Here is a 19,959-nt window from a genome sequence, read left to right as displayed (position 1 = left end):
ATAAACACACATATCGCAGCTGTAGTTGCTTGAGCTACTTTTGTTGTTGTTTTTGCTGCTGCTAAATTTGAAATTGGCGCTCTGCCGCTGATCCGGCAACTCCGTGGGCTTCACTCAACACACCCACACAGAAACAGCTCTAAAAAACCCAAGCGCAACGGTACTCTCTTTGGCTCTCTCGTTTTGTTTTGATACTATATAAAGAGACGTATACATATATAGCGCTCCCCGATTTGATGCCATATAGTCTAAAACTCGCTCTCGATCCGATGCCAATCAAATTCGCAACGTGAAAGAAAGCAGACGTCGCACGGGTACTATGCGAACTGTAGATTACAAATTCATTTGAGTTAAATACAGAATAACCGCGTGTAAAGGCAATTTTTGCAAGACAATTAAACAGCAAGGTAGTGAGAAAAATATAGAAAATAGTGCCCAAACTTAAAACAAAGAAGCTGCAATTAAAAAGAAATTGAAAAAGGAAGCTGTGTTAAAGGAGAGATAAAAATCTCCCCCTGTGTGCATGTGTGTGGTGTGCGGGTGAAACAAACGTGAAGAGGCAATAAAAACGTTAATCAAACTGCAAAATCAAAAATAACCAACCATAGTGAAACCGTAATTTTTATGTTTCTGTGGCTACACTTGTATGTAAAATTATTATTTTTAATCTACAAAATTATTGCGTTTTCACTTGTTCGTTGAAGTCCATATGTTTGTTTCACTCGCACTTGGAGCGAGCAGTTGAGCGCTTAGTGTGCGTGTGCATGTGAAGGAGAGAAAGAGCGACAGAGCGCTCAAGACTGAGCTCAAAAGCAAAGTTCAAAACGAAAAAAGAAAATATATATATGTGTGTGTATATATAACATATATATATATATATTTACAGCCCAACTGAGAGAGCCCGGAAAAGCACGAAAATGCCGAGCCCAACAAAAGCAGCGGAGGCAGCAACAAAGGCAAAAGCAACAAGTGACTGCAGCTGCAGCGCTGCCAGTGTTGAGCAGCGTGCCCCCGCAAACGCAGCTAACCCCTCACCCTCACTACCCACTAGCGGTAAATTTGGCGGCAAAACACAAGATCAAACAGCGGCCGCCATTAACAAGCAAAAGGAATTTTGCGTGCCAAACGAGACCAGCGACTCGGGCTTTATTTCCGGCCCCCAGTCCTCGCAGATCTTCAGCGAGGAGATAGGCCCCGACTCGGAGGAGCAGAAGGATCAGCAGAAGGATCCGAAACAGGACCAGGAGGACCCCCGAAAAGTGCAGCCCGTCGTCCTCGATTCCGGCATTATCGACGAAGAGGAGGACCAGGAGGAGGAACAGGACAACAAAGAGGAGGAGGAGGAGCACCAGGACACCAGCGCCGATCCAATGCGACTCAAACACAGCGCGGACACAGGCATCCCACAATGGACCGTCGAAAGCCACCTGGTCAGCCGCGGCGAACAGCTCAACAATCTCGGCCAGAGCAGCACCCAGATCTCCGGTCGCAGCAAGGTCCAATCCTCCACAGCCAGCACCACCGCGAATCAGAATCCCTCGGGACCAGGAGCCACCTCATCCGCTCCGCCCAGCAGCATCAACAATCTGAACGCCTGGGAGCAGTTCTATCAGCAAAACGACGACGGCGACACGTAAGTAAACTAAATGGGAAACCCGCTTTCAAAGCAAATAGTCAGAAAAAGTTATCGTTAGGTTTAGTATAAAACATAATTAAATCTGCCCATGTTATAAATAGGTTTCTATTTGAATTTAAATGAAAAATAAACCATAACATAATCGGAAATCGGCACAATCCCAAATCTAAAAAATTATATTCTGTTTTATAAAGGTCACTGGACTTATAAATACCAATTTTATTTTTAAATCAATACAGAAGTACTGCTGATTCTTCCAATTACAAACTAACTTATAGATAACTTTAATTATTTGGGTATTTTCCCAAGGGCACTGGACTTTTGGAACAGAAAAACAGAAATATTTCCTATTCTTCAACATATGCACAATGTGACCTATAGATAACATCAAAGCGGATTTACTGAGGTTTTTTTCAATTTTGGGAACTTCCCAGGATTTAACCTTATAACAGCTTAACTTTATGCCTAGGAATTATCAATGCCAAGTTCTATAACATGAATTTTAAATATGTTATCAACCCTAGTCAAGTTTTTTTTTTCTTCAGATTTGGGAATAACAAATCGTCTATATATAAGCAGCCATTAAAAGCGAATAATCTTTGAATAAACATTATGCAAATAGTCATTGAACGAGAATTGCTTCTTAATTGGTATAGCGAATATAAATAAATTTTGTAAATTTTTTCAATGATAAGCTCTAAAATTAGTCGGCTAATGGCAATTAAAGTATAAATTTCATTTTGGGAAAGTTCACGTGATGAATGCGATTATAGACTATTGGCACAACCTTTGAATCATTGTTGAATCAAGTTTCTTTGAACCTATACGTGCTGTATTTCCGATGAGAATCTCAAAATTTCCCAAAATAACAGAGACACCGCGAAATTGCACTGACCACCAAGCGAGCTAAGGGGAGAGTTTCGTGAATCACTCAAAGACCATTGTCTGAGGCGAGAAACGCGACTGACACATGTGTTTTAGTCAGGCTTCGGGGTTTTCCTGGTATGTGGGCAGGTACGGGAACAGGTTTTTCGGGGCACCTCTTCTTTCTTCACATTACTTTGCCTCAACTTAACTTACTTGGGTTTTTACGCCGCCACATGGCAGACGACAAGTGTACAGGAAGGGAAGAATGTGCGGGTGCCGAGCGGCAGGTAAATAAACCCACAAATTCATGTTGTATCTTTTGCTCTGTCTCTTGTTTCAGACCTCTGCACCTGGCCTGTATTTCGGGATCCGTGGACGTGGTGGCAGCCCTAATTCGCATGGCCCCGCATCCGTGTCTGCTGAACATCCAGAACGATGTGGCCCAAACACCCCTTCACCTGGCCGCCCTCACGGCCCAGCCGAATATCATGAGGATACTGCTACTGGCTGGAGCTGAGGTAATATTCAGAAGAAATCTTAAAGAAAGCGCTAAAAACACTCATCTTTTATAAAATGTATACCGTTTTGAATATCTTAAGCATCTGAAGATTTGTGTCGAGTTGTATGCTTGTTAATTCATAACCATTACTAACATTTCATCAAAGAAAGCTAAGATATGCTTTCTTCTGATAAACTGGCAATACTTTTATATAACATATAATTGCATTCCTAAGTCCAAGTTTAATATTTTAACGATAAAAGCGGAAATTCATTCATAATTCTCTTTACATCAACATTTAAACTTTATCAACCATTTCAATCCCGAAATACTACAACTCCTTCGTCATAATTACTCATTTGAATAGCCCACGGTGCGGGATCGTCATGGAAACACAGCCCTGCATCTTTCCTGTATCGCCGGGGAGAAACAGTGCGTCCGGGCCTTGACAGAGAAGTTTGGAGCCACGGAAATCCACGAAGCCCACCGACAATACGGACATCGTTCCAACGACAAGGCGGTGAGCTCCCTGAGCTACGCCCGACTCCCCGCCGATCTGGAGATTCGCAACTATGATGGTAAGATAAGTCAAATATGTATCTGTTATATTTATTAGCAAGGCAAAGTTATATGCGTTCCAAAAATGTAGGAATTTGTTCGTTCTAGTGAATTGATTATTTTTGGCCCAGCATTTTCCGCCATTTATCATGGGAATTATGAATCTGTGCCAAAAGTGTACACATTATATAGCTCTATATATAACTGGTGTCCCGCCAACGGCTAGCCACAATGCGAGACATTGTCGTCTGCCATATAGAATGTATATACGTTATAGACGTGCTTACATATGGCTGTAGGCTATGGACGCCTTTGAGCAGATGCCAAAAATACATTGGCCTCCCCAACACATTGCGCCTGAATTTTTCGCTCATCAAATGGTTAAAGCAACAACCTCCCTCCACCCCCTTCCCATTGCGATTCCCATTTGCGTTATTGATTAACCAAAATAAACGAAAAACGCAAAGAACATTGGCAAAGTTTCAGACGTCAGCAAAGTATAATAAAAACGATTTTATACAAGGATAGGTAAATATTTATCTGTTTGGCGGATGGAGAATCTGAAACTAATTTACGTAAGGCTCTTTTCGAAATGGAAATTCATTGATTTGCTTTGTTTCAATCTCCCGACTTAATTCCGAATGCATTGCATCGAGGAAATAATCTGAAATGAAATTTATTTTCCATGCGTAAAGGCAGGCGTGTCCCATCATTAACATTTGTTTCCTTATTTGTTTTTGCTCTGTATTCGCGGACCAGAAATCGAATTATCGATTTGAAAGCTACTGGTACAAATGTGGAGGTGCCACCCACACAAATTGTATATCATATGTGGGGGTAATCGAAAAGGGTTCTAAATTTGAATTTTCATTAATAATGCATGCTTTGTAGCACACTGAACGCTAGTTTGAACTAGTAAATTACTTAATATGACATAATTCTAATTATTTTCTAAAAATAGGATTTAAAAAATATTCGTATTTCAATTTGAATTCAAGGGAAAGTAAAAGTTTTGTAATTATCGTTGGAACTCCTCCAGTGAGGTTAATAAACTTGTCAGAAAGTGTTGCAAAATCAAAGTTATTTGCTTTTAACCTTTCGTTTGTTTAATCGATTTCTATTGGCCTTTTGCCTCTTAGGTTTTTTGCTATGTATAACCTTGCCAAAAATAAAATCCGAACTCGTGAGTGGCAAACATTTGGTGAACAAACATTTTTTTTTGTAACCATCGGCCAGCTTTAAGCAGTGCCAACCGGTTTGAAGCTTCACAAAACAGCTGCTCCGCATATTGTGGATATATAGATGCTATATATAACCTGCTCATACAAGACACATAATGTATTTCGGCTAGCCAAAAGCAACAGCGCAGACATTTCCGACAAAAACTATTAAAAACCGACAAAGCAAAAAGAAACGAGACGGTCGGACGCTTTTGAGCATTTCGCCTTTTTGAAATCTCTGGGTTTTCCCACTGCCACAGCATTAAATTCGAAAGCAATTTAAATTATTCGGGGCGGGACTTTGGGGGCAGCTCTCAGTGTACACAAGGCAGATTACTATGTAAACACCAGAACCTAGCAATATGTGGTCCAATTTCCAATCTACTCCAGCATTGACGTCAGCATCTCTGTCCCTGAGGTATAAACACACCCCCAGATCTCAACAGATTGTTCTAGTTCTCTCCGGCAACATCCATCCTTTTTAAAGTGCCTTAATCAATACACCTCGGGAATACAAATACATGAGGGGTTGGGTCCCTATAGAATACGGTTTTTAGGATAACGTTCTAGTATTTATTTGGCAAAGAACCTATGATATATGTATTTATAAAAATGTATTTATAGTTTTGCGTCAGTGCTCCCTGTGGGACAATAACCATCATTTTTTTACAACTAAGGAATTCTAGTGTTGCCATGCTAAATCTAAAGTCATTCCAATCCGAATTTAAAAAAGCTAGACATTCCCTTCTAAATTAGATAAAATGCTACAGAAAACTTTAGCGTTTGCGACAAAAATAGGCCACATTTTCCATTTTGGCCGAGAGCCAAGCAAGAGCAGACTTTTAAATAATGCAGCAAAGAAAAACAAATAATACCAATGAAATAATGATAGCAATAAGCCGATTAAAGGCGCAGACAAAAACGGAAATTGGGAAAGGTTCGTTATCAAAGGCACAGAGGCCACCTCCGAAATAATATTTCTGTACTTTCTGGAAATCCCCACTATAGTAATTATGGGGCCGACCAACCGGCCGTAACTGGGCCGTAATCCATTTTTGGGCCTCATTAACGCGCCTGGCACGCAACTGGGAAATGGACTGCTATTATATAAATAAACGCACGCAAGGCTCTCTAGGACGGGCTCTATAAATAGTATAGGACTTCCTTCCCTAGTTCGCTTGACAACTTTGTTTGCCCTGTTCTTTGGAAAACCAAGAATGCCAGAAATTCCCACTGTTGATAGTAAACATGATTGTGACTCGGTTATCTGTAAAAATAAACTATTGTCGCGGTACGAATTTCGTGACGGTTTGGCGCCTATCAAGCCGGGTTTTATAAATTTCGAAGAAAATCCTACTGTGGACTCTGCATTAATTCCAATAAATAACGTAGAAATTTCCCGCGGGGCATGGGGAAGACACAAAAACTTCTGGTCTTATCGGTCTCCTGGTGATCAATAAACAAATGCCGGGTAAACCGAACCAGGGAATTTCAGAACCACACATTTGTCCTGCATGTGTGGCGTTTGGTACTAGTACATATCTTTATTTAAGCGAAGAACCCATGGAATCTGTGGCCTGGCAACTGAAATCACAACTAAGAGCAGTTATTCCCGTACTTCCCCGGCTGATAAGCTGGCAAAAAGCAAATGAGATATGTCCAGCGGTGTTCGATCGTCAGCAGACATTGCTAACTGGAAATCGTGCGTTATCAGCACTGAACCGAGGAAAACCCCATAGGTGGTCGTTTACTGTGCGATTATTTGGTACCCTCCACATTCAGCGCTTTCTAATGCCCTGGCCCCCTTTCGCATTAAAGAAGATAACTGGCCATTTTATCAGGGTGCAGGTTTTACCGCTCGAATATTACGCTATTGTCAGGGATTTTAGCCATATGTGTAGTAAAGGTCTCGTGCTCTAAAAAAATGAGAACCGTAGAAACCCGCTGTTAAATGATGAGTAGACAGAAATTCTGAAAAACCTAAACAGAACTTTGTGCACCTTTCAAATTACTACATAAAAACAGCAATATGATGAATGGGGAAGAAATAAGTGCACAACGAGCGTCACTGGGATTCTACAGGCAAACAACTTGAACTTTCGACTGCACCTGGTACTAGAATATCGACTGGAGACCTACCAAATGGGCCAAGTTTACTCAGCCTTACACCATCGAAAACCCGTTTTTGGTATTAATTGAGTGTTCGCTATTTATTGACATCTCAGATCTACGACATTCTGGAATCTGTCGACTATTAATGAGCTTTACATCGATGCATATAGTGCCCATAAACAACAACAAATTAGTCATGACAATTGACAGAGACACAAGGTTAAATCGGGACTCTCCCGTTTTCGCAGCTGTCTTGAAGCAGACGACTGACTGAAACTGAAAAGATCCCATATCTCACCTCCAAAAGATCCAACCTTAACGGAAAGCGGATGTCATTCTCTTTGGTTTTGATAAACCTTTGACTGGGGACTTTTAAAGAATCAGCTTAGATTGCGAGTTTTGCAACTGTAGCTTGAAGATCTCAAAGTTTATTCACTTTAACGGGCAGCGAACAAGGTTAACTACGTTTTTTAAACGGAAATGTGTACTTCCCTTTTTTGGCTTTGATCATTTGGCCAATAATCCACTGTCAGCTTTAAATAATCTAAGGGATCTCAATCAGTTTATTGACTTTAAAGTGATTGAAATAGCCGTATTCTAATATTCCTCAACAACTTTTAAAAAATTAGAGATCTAATAGATTTAAAGCTATTAAACATAATACTTCCTCATTGAATAATTGTGAGTACTGTGTGCACTTTAAGAATAATACCAGAAACTTACAATGAGCTCATGCTAATGCAAAAAATAAAAACAAAGTGACGGAAGTGAAGTAACGCAATGAATAATACCTTACGTTAAAGGAAAATCCTAACTGCAACCGAGTTGACAAACAGAAAAACCTACAACTGATCTCCTTCCAACAATGCTGACCCCTTTGGGGATTCTCCACAAATTGAGTGTTGTGTTTTCTTTTTTACTTACATATTTCTTTTATTTGATTTTTTCATTCAGTCCCACACGTGGCTGACGATCCCCGGTCGATTTTGGTTGGGTCGGGTGTTATTTGCATTCGCATTCATAGCTCGAAAGAAAGTCAACAAGGCGAATCCGCTGACATAACGATCGAGTGATATGTGGAGGACTGGCCAGGAGGGCGATCATGGGGGGCGGACTGAGCTGAGCCGAGCTCGAGCTGCTTTCAAAACACTTTCATTGCCAAGTCAGTCGTCGTCGTCGTCGTCGTCGTAGTCATGGCATGGAAAATCCATGGCTTTAATTGTGCTAAATTGTGCTGTTTGTTTTCGCTTCATTTGGCGGCCGGCTGCAGCCCGCCACCTGGGTTTTTCACTTCACTTTAGCTAATTTCCACATTGGGAAAGTTCGAACACATAAATATATGTGTGTACTTTCATATTAGCAAATAAATAACCCAACGGCGCCCAGAAGTCTTGGGGGTAAACAACTTTTAATTTGATATTGTCTTTTCTCCCCGCCTTTGTCTGTTTGTATATATATTTTGGGAGTATTTGCCAGTCAGTCGTATTTGGACAGTTGCCGTGTGTTTTGATCGACCATGTCTATATCTTGTGGGCCTTTGTGGGTTTTGGGCCAGGTATTTCCCCAATGGCCTGGTAACTTCTTTTGGCACGCGTTTGTGGGGAGAACTGGAAACAGCTTTCAGATATTCCCACTCCAATACTGTTTGTAATTGTATAATTATGAATCGGTGACCCAAACTGAAGGACAAATAAGGGAATACAAGAGATAAATATTGGAAATAAAAAAAAAAACGGAAACAAAAGCCATACGCGAAAAACCCGTTGTAGAAATACCAAAACTCTGCTCCGACAATAAACTCAATTAATTAAAATTAAGCAAAGACAGCGTTGCGTTTAATATTTGCGCTGTCAATAAATTTATGAACTTTGCGACTTCGGGTGACTTGTGGAGTACTCTCAACTGCGCCGTTGGGTTTTTCTCATAAGGTCGTTGTCGATATCGTTGCCTTTTTGCCGCCTGTGTAAATAGTAACGACATCATATCGTCGTACAGGTTAATGGGTGTGTGATATTGGGGTGCTGCAAGGGGCGGTTGGAGGGGCGATCGGATCAAGTGGGCGGTGGTGGTGCCGTTTGTGAAAGTGTTTAGGTGGTTAAGTGGCGGGCAAATAGAATTTCCCATAGTGCGCAGTTATAAACGATTTCATAACGATCATTAGTTGCCAAAGCCCGAATCCGATTGCAGTTATAACCACTGCAAAAACAAATACTTTCAAAATCGCATTGTTTTCCAAAGGCAGGCAGTTGACAATTTGATTTTCTTTGTCAAAAAGATCTAATCTATTCTACTTTTTGTTATCTCAAATGCGAGCTGTTTTTTCTAGTTCGAGCTTGCCTTTTTCGAGGCGTGACATCAAGCTTAAAAATATTCCCAAGGAGATAATATTTTTGTGATTTTGTCAGAAAAGTTATGCCCCAATAAAAGTATAAAGCTAAAAATATTTGTGACAATTGAACCCATTAAAATATCAATTGCTTGTATAAATTGAAACGAAACGCTCAGATTTTATACGTTTTTCGACCGGTACAAAACATGCTAAAATCGGTTATATCTAATTATTGAGCAATCGCCGCGTTCATTTCTGGTCTAACTGCTTTCTGTAGACGTGTCTTCGCCTCAGACTTGCTGGCTAAGAGAACGGATTATAAACTTGGGATCTTGTGACGCAGCCTTTTGTCCCGCGATGGGGAATTCCCGAGAGCAAAACAAAGTTTGAAACAAACTTTTGTGTTTCATATTTCATGTTTTATACTGGCACTGGCCGTTCGTCTATTAATATCTAATATCGTTGTGTATACAAGGGTCTTTAATCGTATGCTAACGATTGGCACGTTGCTGTGCTGAAAGGCAACAACAATGAGGATTGTCTTTTACTAGCTCATCGGCTTCTCTTTTAGTTAGTCGAGCTTAAAAATCTCCATGTGGTCATCGTTATTTTTATCTTGTGACACAATTGTTGCTTTTGTAAGCTGTCAAGTCCGAGATTAACAAAAAAAAAAACACAAAAAACTGGACTGCCGGCTTTCTTGGGCCGCTTTCTTTTGCAAAAACAGATTTGGGTTTTCAAAATCCCGTGAGTACTTAGGTTTTTTAATCATTGTACGATAACCTCAATCGTTTTATTGTTTTTCCAGAGTTCCCCTGAGGTTATCTCTCCTTTCAAATGACTCACGGGTGGAATTTTCAGTGTATTACCACAGATAGTTCTCGGCTTAAAGACAACAACAGTATCTTAGCGGAAATCTCTGACTGGCCATGTAAATGTGTGCGATTCATGCAAATGTGCCAACTGTTTGTGTGTGAAAGTCAATCAACAGCACGTGTAGCCCAGCCGCAAAAAAAAACTACAAAAAACCGGGCAAAAATATGGCAAAAGCAGTAACAGCAACAACCACTACGTCCACTAATCATAAAGCCATAAAAGCGAAGGCATGGGATACAAAAACAAACAGAAACTAAACAATTCACCTTTGTTTTCGGTCTTTTTTTAGTTTCTTAGTCGTTTGATCTGTATGCGAACAACAACTCGATATGAAAATACGAGAATACATTGAGGAAGAATCTGTAGAAGCAGCCGAAAACAGATTAGAATGAAAGAGATAAAACCTAACTCGCTTTATTTATTTACTTCAGTTTATATTAATTAAAATTTATGTTGTAGAAAGATGGGTATGGGTCATACTATTTAGAAACGATTTCTCAAAGAATCATATAAACATGTAGTTTCTTTGTTATACTATACTCTGATAAAGCCGAAAGCAATTGCAAAAAGTAACCAAGATAGAAACTGAATGAAACATGATTAGAATTCGCCTCGTTTCTCTTCCCAAAATGTCATTTGAATTATTGCACATTTTTTATTATTATTTTCAAGCACTTGTGTTGGTGTATCCATCCATATATCAGATTTCTATATGCTCAAACCAATTTGAACTTGAGCAAACTTGTTGCCGAAGCAGAAACCCAAAAGCCAACTTTGTATTTGGTTTGTTAACTTAACTTAACGCCAACTGTTGGACTTTTTTGTATTTTATTTTATTGTTTTTTTCCCGCTTTACCTCGTCACTCGCCTTTGTTGTTGTTGTTGCTTACTGGTGTGTTATTGCTGCTGTTTTATTGTGGGAATTTCTTGGGTTTTTCAACGCACACCAATGCCTGGCGATCGGGCACACAGATACTCGCATGCGAAGTCAACGGGTTGTCATATTGTCTTATAAGGCAAAAGCCTCCACTTGGCACCCAGTCCCCCCTTTTGGCGAAAACCCCCTTTTGCCACCCAGCCGGCCATTGTCGTAATCAAAGCTTTTTTGTTCGTATTATAAAACGCTACTTGTTTTACAACAGAAAGCTGTTTTTTTGCACTGAGGTAAAGCTTCGGGACAGGGATCGAGTTTCATTCATAAATACAGCTTTTTCGATCCACAATAGTGGTTATAGTATGCAAACTGAAAGTATTGATTGATACACTCATATTTTTAAACACATTTAAGCTTTTTTATAATGAGTAACTATCGTTCCACTCTTGGTCATTCGTATGACGAGTATCAATAAGCATTTTTATGTCGCCCTGTGGTGCAAAAGGTGTGATGAACTTAAGGTTTGAATTATTTACAATCTATGACGTTTGCTTCTATATTTTAATAACCGTAGTACCAAATATAAAACCTTTTGAGCCAGTTTGCTAACCAAAATCTATCTTTTTTTATTCCAGGAGAGCGCTGTGTTCATCTGGCTGCCGAGGCGGGACACATCGATATCTTACGCATTTTGGTATCCCATGGAGCCGACATTAACGCTAGGGTAAGTTTAAAATTTAACACATATTCCCGAATAAGCATACTAATGACCAACTATCGTTTTTACAGGAGGGCAAATCGGGCCGCACACCTCTGCACATTGCGATCGAGGGCTGCAACGAGGATCTGGCCAACTTCCTGCTCGACGAGTGCGAGAAGCTCAACCTGGAGACGGCAACCTTCGCCGGATTGACGGCCTACCAGTTCGCGTGCATCATGAACAAGTCGCGCATGCAAAACATCCTAGAGAAACGCGGAGCGGAGACCGTAACGCCTCCAGACAGTGACTACGACAGTAGCGATATCGAAGATCTAGACGATACGAAGGTGAGCGTCACTGCTTAAGAAAATGTACCAAGAAAAGATCATTGGGATCGTAGAGCGTAAGACACAATTTGAAATGGGCCACCACCAGCTTCCAAAATGTTCAAATCTAAATAAGAAAGAAGTCCCAAGCTGAACTGGTATTCAGTTGGAAAACAAATTGTTACACTTGAGCAAAGAACTATTGTAACACTTATGTATTGTTAACCAAAAAAAAATTAACAAAGAAAAACAAAAGAAAAGCAAACAGCAGAAGGGCAGCAAGTAAAGAATATATCCGCACATATTTGATTAGGGGATCTATGTTTTAGTAGAGCCCATTTAAAACAAATCGAACCAATAATGCTGGTTGTAAACGCCGTTTGCAACTAGCTCTACCAACCGTAGCTAAATACTTATTGTCAGGTCATCTTGTGTGCGTTCTAAATTTGAAATTCTTCTATACTCGTAAGGGAAATGCACTGTAACATTTTATATTATAATAAGTTGTCCAATGTAAAACACGATGTTTGTTGCTATTTCTCTTCACCTACTTCTATGTATTTGTGTGCCTGTGTCTGAGTGTTTGTAATTTTGTATGTGCGTGCGAGTGTGCGTGAATCAACAAACTAATATTTTATCATTTAAAAATGGAATCATAAATCGTAGTACTAAGTTAGCTAAATCTAATTGATGTTTTCATGTTCTGACTGAAATGATGTTGCAAAATAAATATTTTACTCTACAAAAAATTTGCAAATAAATTGGTAATTTAAATTGAATTTGATGTTGTGTGGGTCTAAAAGGTTTGTAATTCTGTCTAGATTTGAAACTTTTCATACTTTATAATTTACTTGTTCTTGTTATGTTGTTTGCTTATTCTGTGGCTTGTTGTGGCTTTTGTTTAAGAGATTAAAGTTTTACCTAACACATATTTGTTAACTTAATTTTAACCTGCTTTTTGCGACCCTTTTGTACTTACAGATGTACGATCGCTTTGGCGATCCGCGCTACTTTGTCAGCTACAACGGTGGCAATCCCATGACAGTTGCCTGAATGCCCCACCCAATCTGTACATACGACTTAGACTAAACATACACGTTATGATTAACACAACCCGAATTCCCGACCTGGTTTAATTGCTGTTCCCAAAAGCACGCCTTTCCTGCCCAGACATGTTTGCACATTGACACACGTTCACAAACAGATTCAGGAACTGGAACATAATGTACTTACTATCCCAGCAAGTGGAAGCCCGAAACGAATTGAATTGCTTGTGTTAACGATAGTATTTAGAGCGAAATAAAGCATACAAGGATGCAGAATGTCAAGCATTTTATTTATACGCACACAAACTTAACTCTAAGAAATAAAAGTAATTGACAAAATTGTATTATCCATATATCGTCGGTGGGGGCACATATTGAAAGAACTATCCATAATTACAAGATTACGAAACATGGAACGGGAACTAATAAAAAGGCAATGCATTCGAAATATAATTGTCTAGTCTGGAAAGGAGGGGGGAAAACAGCTCCACCCGTTAAACATAACTTCTTAATTCAATAAAGGGCTAAACAGTTCTAGTCGGATAAATCCCCTTTAACGGATGCTCTGCCGGAAGACGCTCTGTTTAACCTTGCTGTTCGAAACAGATTTTTTGGCCGCCAAAGGATCGGGGGCAAAACAGTTCCACAGGCGCAGGGTTTCGTCGGCTCCAGCACTGATTACGGTGCTGCCATCCGGGGACATGGCCATCTGCAGGACACGCGATGTATGCCCAGTCAAATCGGCTTGCTTTACCATTGTGGGATACTTCCAAATTGTCAGTTGATTGTTGGCAAATCCATGGGCGGAGATTAGTTCCCTGTAGTGCCGCGAGAACAGCAGCGAGCATACCTGTGACTTGGAGTCCACAGATTTCATCAGGGTGCCGTTGTTGACATTCCAGAACTTGATGCAGCGATCGGCGGTACCACCGCCAGAGGCCAAAGTGCTCGGTTGCCAGGGACACCAGGCCAAAGCACGCACCGCTGCCTGATGATCGCTGAATTTGTGCAGAGGATCGCTGGCAGTTCCCACTCCACTGCTGGCCGCAGACCACACATTTACCAGATTGTCATTGCCTCCGCTAGCCAGATACTTGAAATCCGTGGACCACTTCAGGCCGCAAACCTCCTGCGTGTGACCGGCCAAGGACGACAGCTTGTGCTCCCGCGAACGGACGTCGTGGTGGACAATGGTACCGTCCCGACTGCCAGACGATACCAGGAACGAGTTCCAGGCCAGGGACCCCACTCGGGCGCTGTGACCATCCATCACTCGCAGTCTCTTCACCTTGGCGCAGTCCCACAGCTCCACGGCACCAGTGCTGTTACCAATGGCCAGGATCTGACCCTCTTGAATCCACGATAGAGACCCTGCATAGTCGCCCTCCTCAAATTCCGCGAGCTGCTCGATATTTCCAGACTGAGCATTCCACAAATAGACGCAACTGCCCAAGGCGACGGCCACGATGTTGTCAGCACTCCAATCCATAAGATTGAGATCTGAAAGGGATAATTTATGAGACATCTTGCATTCAATAATTTGTTACGAACATTTTAGAATTATTAATATTAAATAAATAAATAAATGATTAATTATAAACATTAGATTATTAACTTAAGCATCATCTAAAGATTTGTCTCCCTATACTCAGATTTCTGATCACGAAGAAATATAGATAAGCTATTGTAACAAATAAATACATCTAATATAAACCTACAGTAATCGTTGATAAAATCAGGGGCATCCAGAATTCTCTCGGATGTAGTGGGTATATAGCGTGAGCCACTTTTCGTCGATATGGGCGTTTTAATAGAGTACACCACCTTCAGAGGATTAGTGTGCGTTTCCGGAGCAGCTGGAGCCTTGTTTTGGTAGCATAAGATGCGGCCACCTTTGGAGTCGCCGATCTGGGCCACCTCGGAGATGAGTTTTTGCCGTTCGCCCTTGTGAGCAGAAGCCTGGACATTGCTCTCGTTGCTGTTACTTGAGGTGGCCTTTTCGTTCTCCTCGTCAGACTCCTTGTTTACCTAAGATCGGAAATAATATAATATCATTTATATGACAAAATTCCTCGCAAAATAAAATATAATTGACCCACTGGAGATTTAAAAAACCAGTTCGTTAATGACTTAAATAATATATGTAGCTCAAAGTTTACTACAAATTAACATTTATGACCGGATTATATGCATATATCCTTACCAGAAAGTGCGCCAACTCAAAGTTGGTGGCCGCCCGATTTGGGATGAAGCGATCTCCGCCGCCAGGAGTCTTGGTCGGCGTGGTTGTGGACTTCTTGGCCTTGCCCTCGCTGCTTTTTCCAGGGGTCTTCGCGGGCGCCTGGACCCCTGAGAAGCTGGTGTTGTACGAGACGGACAGAACCGATCGGGTGGTACTGGCACTTCCATTAAGAGACGCCTCCAGCTTCTTCTTCCACCGGGGCGGAGGTCCGCGCGTCTCCCCATCCATGATCAAGGCATTCTGCAAGTCGCTCACAAAATTGAACTGCGACATGGTTTTCCGATGTTTTAGGGTGTCAGGTAGCTTCTGTATTTATAACACAATTGTCTATTAATTGCACGAGAGTCGTTTGAACTTCATAGATCACTCAGATCAGATTTTTCTTCGGTTTTCCGGGATGCAACATAAATGGCGGTTCGTTTTGGAATTGCAATGTGACCGCAGGCTGCCTACCTGCAAGTGGTATTTTTTAATGGCTGCCAAATATACCAGAAAGAACAATTAAAAAAGAATGGTGTTGTAACCCATTTTTAAAATGTTTCATTTCTAAAAATTTAGTGGTGCTAAATAAGTTTATTTATCCTTATTTAAACATAAAAACTGATGAATAAAAAATTTAAATTTCTTTGTGATCATTTGTACTTAAATAATAAAACAAAATGTAAAAGTTTTTTTAAAGAATTTTTGTTTAAATATTCAAATAAAACAAATATTTCATTTTCATGGATTACTTTTTAAAATATTTAATTAGGTTTTATAATTATCTTTAACTATCTAATTTTTTAGTGTGCCCCTTTTATCATGTCCCTCTAATTTTATGCATCCCTGACGCACAGCTGTCATCATCGCCGCCCTTGTAAAAAACAAGTGAGTCTTTTCGTACAATTGGAAGCCGAATTTTACGTAAATAATTAGCAAGTCACTTTGTTTAGCGCCTGAAAGACGTGTTCCAGCCATATTACAAGATGGCCTTCAACTTCACCGCCTTCACGTATATTGTGGCCCTGATCGGTGATGCATTTTTAATATTTTTTGCAATATTTCATGTTATTGCGTTCGACGAGTTGAAAACTGATTACAAAAATCCAATTGATCAGTGCAATAGCCTCAACCCGGTCAGTAAACCTGGTGCTTCCACTTAAAGTTAGTCATTTAATTGTTATTATTATATTTCAGCTGGTTTTACCGGAGTACTTGCTGCACATTTTCCTGAATTTGTTGTTCTTGTTCTGCGGTGAATGGTTTTCACTATGCATCAACATACCCCTCATAGCCTATCATATTTGGCGGTAAGTGACTCATTTTACGAGGCAGAAATGGGACACCAAAAGGAAAACTATAAACTCTGTGTGTTACTAATGTTTCTGTAATTTTCAGCTACAAAAATCGCCCCGTGATGTCTGGACCCGGACTGTACGATCCCACCACGGTCCTAAAAACCGACACTTTATCCCGGAATATGCGAGAGGGTTGGATTAAACTGGCCGTCTACTTGATCAGCTTCTTCTACTACATATACGGGTAATTATAATTGATTTCTGGGTGGCCGGGTCCTCGTTTGTCTAACGTTTCTCGCTAATTTTAGCATGGTTTATTCGCTCATCTCGACATAGAGGGCATTGAGGCAGCTGCCTGGGGATCTCATTGTTGGCGCCAGTGCATCCGCATCGTGTATTAGTTGTCATAACTCGGGAAGAGACTCCCTTTTTAGGGGAGACTCTCCATCAACCGCGAACAATACTTCACTTGTAAATTCTAGTGTAAATCCATACAAACATCTTACAGCTTTGTTTTTTTATAATATTTAATCTATTGTGTGCAGTAAGAGATTGTAACGTGTTTTTATTTTGATTTTTGCATTTCGCATACTTGGTGTAGTTGGATTTTAAGCATTAAATAAAAATCAAATCGAAGTAACCAATTTTTATTTTTCCTGTTTAGCTTAAGGGATAGCGGAGTTTTTGACTGAACACGAGGAACGTGGAGCAAAACTTTAGATAATAAAGATTGCGAAAGGTGCTTAACCTTATCAGCAGGGCCAACATAGAAATAGCCCCAGTATTTAAAATAGTTAGGTGCTAATGATTAGTAAGCACTTTTCATGTACATAATTTGTTAGTCAACATCAACAAAAAAAATTTATTCAGATATACGCATCATACGATGTAAACATTTTCCTCATTTAAATAACAAATATGGTATCCCATTGAATTATATATCTAGATTTAACGGAAATATTTAAAATAAATAAAAGTTGTATGATTGCTGATGAAACAAATACTTTAGACTACTGTGAAAGCATAAACCATATTTTGAAAATTACTCATATACATATGTTGCTGCTCATCCAAAGTCACCCTCTAGTTCCCCAAATAAATCCCCTTAGCTTTCGTACGTATTTATAACTTTATTTTACAATCGTTCCGGGAGGCCACAGCTTGGAATAAACAATATTGTGATTAAATCTTGATTAAATTAAAATGCTGTATACATGGGTAGGTACATGGGGCGTTTAATGGGCAACTGGCGTTTGATTACGACATAAAAACAACGAAGAACAGGAAGAAGAATATAAGAACGCCGAATATCTTGATCATCAACCAGCGGTTCTTGGAGACGGACTGAAAGTATTTCAGGATCTCGCCATGGGCCGCCTCAATATTTAATTCCGCATCCGCCACATTCGTGTCAATACGCTCCACGATCTCTTCCTGCTCCTTGACCATATGCGCCAGCTGCTGGAATATGCCACCCAACTCAACGATGGTAGATTCTATGTTTTGCATAGTTTCCGCCCGCTGCTGGACGTAATTATCCGAGTCATCGTAGATTGCCATCTGTGTCTGGGTTGACAGCAGTGGTGTTGTATCGCTGCTTCCCATGTCTATGCTCACTGCTTGGTTTTCCTCGCTGAGGAGCAGCGACCCCTGCTTAGCCGTCGACGGCGAGACGGTGTGGGCAGCCAATGGACCTGGTCCCTGGCTAAACTGATCACGACGCGTCTTCTGCTGTTTGAGGTTCTCTGTGCGCACCTCCAAAATCTGCTTGAAGTCCGTGCTCATGCTGGCCAGCTTGGATTGCAGGGCCAGTACCATGTTGGAGGAATGTGACACCAAGTGTTTGCCGTTCGTGTGACGCCGCTGGTCCTTGGAGATGTCCTGCAGTCGGGCGATCTGTTGGTTCAACGCGTTAAGGTCGCCTTTGATGATGTAGGTCAGCTCCTGGATCTCTTGCGGTCTGTCGTCGAATAGACTCTTCTTTTTGGCCACTGAAATTAACAGTATTATAAAGATTATAAGATTATTTATTGTTGAAAACATTTGAGGAACATCTATAATTTAAGGACATAAAACCAACAGAAATCTAATTAAGGGAGGGATCCACAGAAATGTAATTGTAATTTTAGGTGTCTAAAAGTATGGAGTAAATAAAGGATATACATAGTACTCTTTCTAAATGATTTCATTGTACTTTTCAGCTTAAAATACTTTGTAGCATCCTTTTAGACACCCGGTGACTTCTGTGTCACCACCAATATTAGGCAATATTTTTTCAATTTGAATGTGTAACATTAATCGGTTTCCTGAGAAACCACATACTTACACATGGTGAGCTTCTCTAGCTTGGCGTAGGTGCTGGCTATGTTCTTGCCGATGAACCTGGCCACCATCATGAACTCCGAATAGCTCTGCACCTGCTTGGCTTTGCGGGGATCGCGGATGTTGACTGCCCTGGTGATGTTGCGTGCCTGCAGCGATCGAATCGCGTTGGCGAACTCGCCCGTCCGGTCGCGGGCAGCCATGACGAAGATCTCCGGCTCGGGTTCCGATTCCTGGTGCTCCTCCCTCGGTTGGTAAAACTGCGAACTGGTCGGAATGGAAGCTTGGTAGCTGTAGCTGCTTTGGCTATTGTCGTTAGTGCCCGGTTGATTGCCGGTGACCACGGCGGCAGCGGCAGTCAAGGTGCGCAGTGCCTGGCCAGAGAAGGCTCGAAGGTTCCACTGGCGAGCAGCCTTGCCGTACTTGTCGTCGGAGTAGTCGACTGCTGCAAGGGATTGCCCCGACTGGTTGGCGTCTCCTATCTGGATGGCCGCCTCGTGAGCAGACGGTGGTTGAACCAGGGACTGTGCTAAGAGTCCTACCGATCCGCCAGCTGCTCCCGTTCCCCCAGATCCTGCGCCTGCTCCTCCCTGCTGATCCTCTTGAATGGTATAGGTACTGCTGCTGTAATCCTGCTGGTCCGTTTGATGAAGGCGTCTTCGGGTTTGCATCTCATTTCAGATTGCAGCTTGTCCCGGGGAGTTGACGTTGCCGTTTTCTCATATGCACACAAAAACGATCTGATCTGTTGGACTTTCCTGCGATTGGCGAAATTTTCCCCCTTTGTTTTCCTTTTTAAAGCACTGTTCCTTTCGTTCGTTTTCCCGCTCGGCACTTAGTTGGCAGTCCTGTGTGTCCTAGACAAAATATAATTTTGGTTTTGTTTAAGCATTTTTCCTGGGTTTTGCCTAAAATTCATAATAATTGTTGAAGATTGCAGAAAACTCACTCACACGCACCAACACACACACTCATTTCACACACACGAGCACACCTCACAGATGACAGATGACGATGACGTGTTGATATCTAAGCAACTATCGATAGGCCCTAGAGTTCGCGGCTGTTCGGTTTT

General features: G+C 41.1%; 4 protein-coding genes across 8 annotated transcripts; 2 read left to right on the top strand and 2 right to left on the bottom strand.

Annotated features, from left to right (window-relative positions):
• The first annotated feature begins 250 nt into the window (after positions 1-250).
• On the top strand, positions 251-13,319 carry cact (NF-kappa-B inhibitor cactus). Its single transcript, XM_017087906.4, has 7 exons — positions 251-407; positions 887-1,633; positions 2,844-3,021; positions 3,370-3,580; positions 11,607-11,695; positions 11,761-12,018; positions 12,979-13,319. Exons 2-7 carry the CDS (start codon positions 918-920, stop codon positions 13,048-13,050), a joined length of 1,524 nt encoding a protein of 507 aa, XP_016943395.3. The 5' UTR covers positions 251-407; positions 887-917; the 3' UTR covers positions 13,051-13,319.
• fzy (cell division cycle 20 protein fzy) lies at positions 13,313-15,727 on the bottom strand. The gene is made up of 3 exons (XM_036813495.3): positions 15,247-15,727; positions 14,762-15,071; positions 13,313-14,543 (listed from the first exon to the last, which is right to left on the bottom strand). The coding sequence occupies exons 1-3, from the start codon at positions 15,556-15,558 to the stop codon at positions 13,597-13,599; spliced, it is 1,569 nt and encodes a 522-aa protein (XP_036669390.2). The 5' UTR covers positions 15,559-15,727; the 3' UTR covers positions 13,313-13,596.
• A 341-nt stretch (positions 15,728-16,068) lies between these two features.
• Positions 16,069-17,882, top strand: cni (protein cornichon). 3 transcript variants are annotated; one of them, XM_017072251.4, is made up of 5 exons: positions 16,069-16,152; positions 16,218-16,400; positions 16,462-16,574; positions 16,663-16,806; positions 16,871-17,206. In XM_017072251.4, exons 2-5 carry the CDS (start codon positions 16,251-16,253, stop codon positions 16,896-16,898), a joined length of 435 nt encoding a protein of 144 aa, XP_016927740.1. In that variant the 5' UTR covers positions 16,069-16,152; positions 16,218-16,250; the 3' UTR covers positions 16,899-17,206. The 3 variants fall into 3 exon arrangements, with proteins under 3 accessions (XP_016927740.1, XP_065725052.1, XP_036676532.1); XM_065868980.2 differs by lacking the exons at positions 16,069-16,152; positions 16,871-17,206 and adding an exon at positions 17,227-17,882 and having other exon boundaries at positions 16,159-16,400; XM_036820637.3 differs by lacking the exon at positions 16,069-16,152 and having other exon boundaries at positions 16,159-16,400.
• Syx5 (syntaxin 5) lies at positions 17,673-19,920 on the bottom strand. 3 transcript variants are annotated; one of them, XM_070997875.1, is made up of 3 exons: positions 19,834-19,920; positions 18,889-19,741; positions 17,673-18,553 (listed from the first exon to the last, which is right to left on the bottom strand). In XM_070997875.1, exons 2-3 carry the CDS (start codon positions 19,553-19,555, stop codon positions 17,820-17,822), a joined length of 1,401 nt encoding a protein of 466 aa, XP_070853976.1. In that variant the 5' UTR covers positions 19,556-19,741; positions 19,834-19,920; the 3' UTR covers positions 17,673-17,819. The 3 variants fall into 3 exon arrangements, with proteins under 3 accessions (XP_070853976.1, XP_070853980.1, XP_016945767.3); XM_070997879.1 differs by having other exon boundaries at positions 19,838-19,855; XM_017090278.4 differs by lacking the exon at positions 19,834-19,920 and having other exon boundaries at positions 18,889-19,831.
• Positions 19,921-19,959: the final 39 nt, after the last annotated feature.

The sequence above is a fragment of the Drosophila suzukii genome, chromosome 2L, assembly GCF_043229965.1.
Source record: "Drosophila suzukii chromosome 2L, CBGP_Dsuzu_IsoJpt1.0, whole genome shotgun sequence".
Taxonomy (NCBI): domain Eukaryota; kingdom Metazoa; phylum Arthropoda; class Insecta; order Diptera; family Drosophilidae; genus Drosophila; species Drosophila suzukii.
Note: the sequence above shows the minus strand (reverse complement) of the source record. Positions and strands in the feature narration are given on the sequence as shown.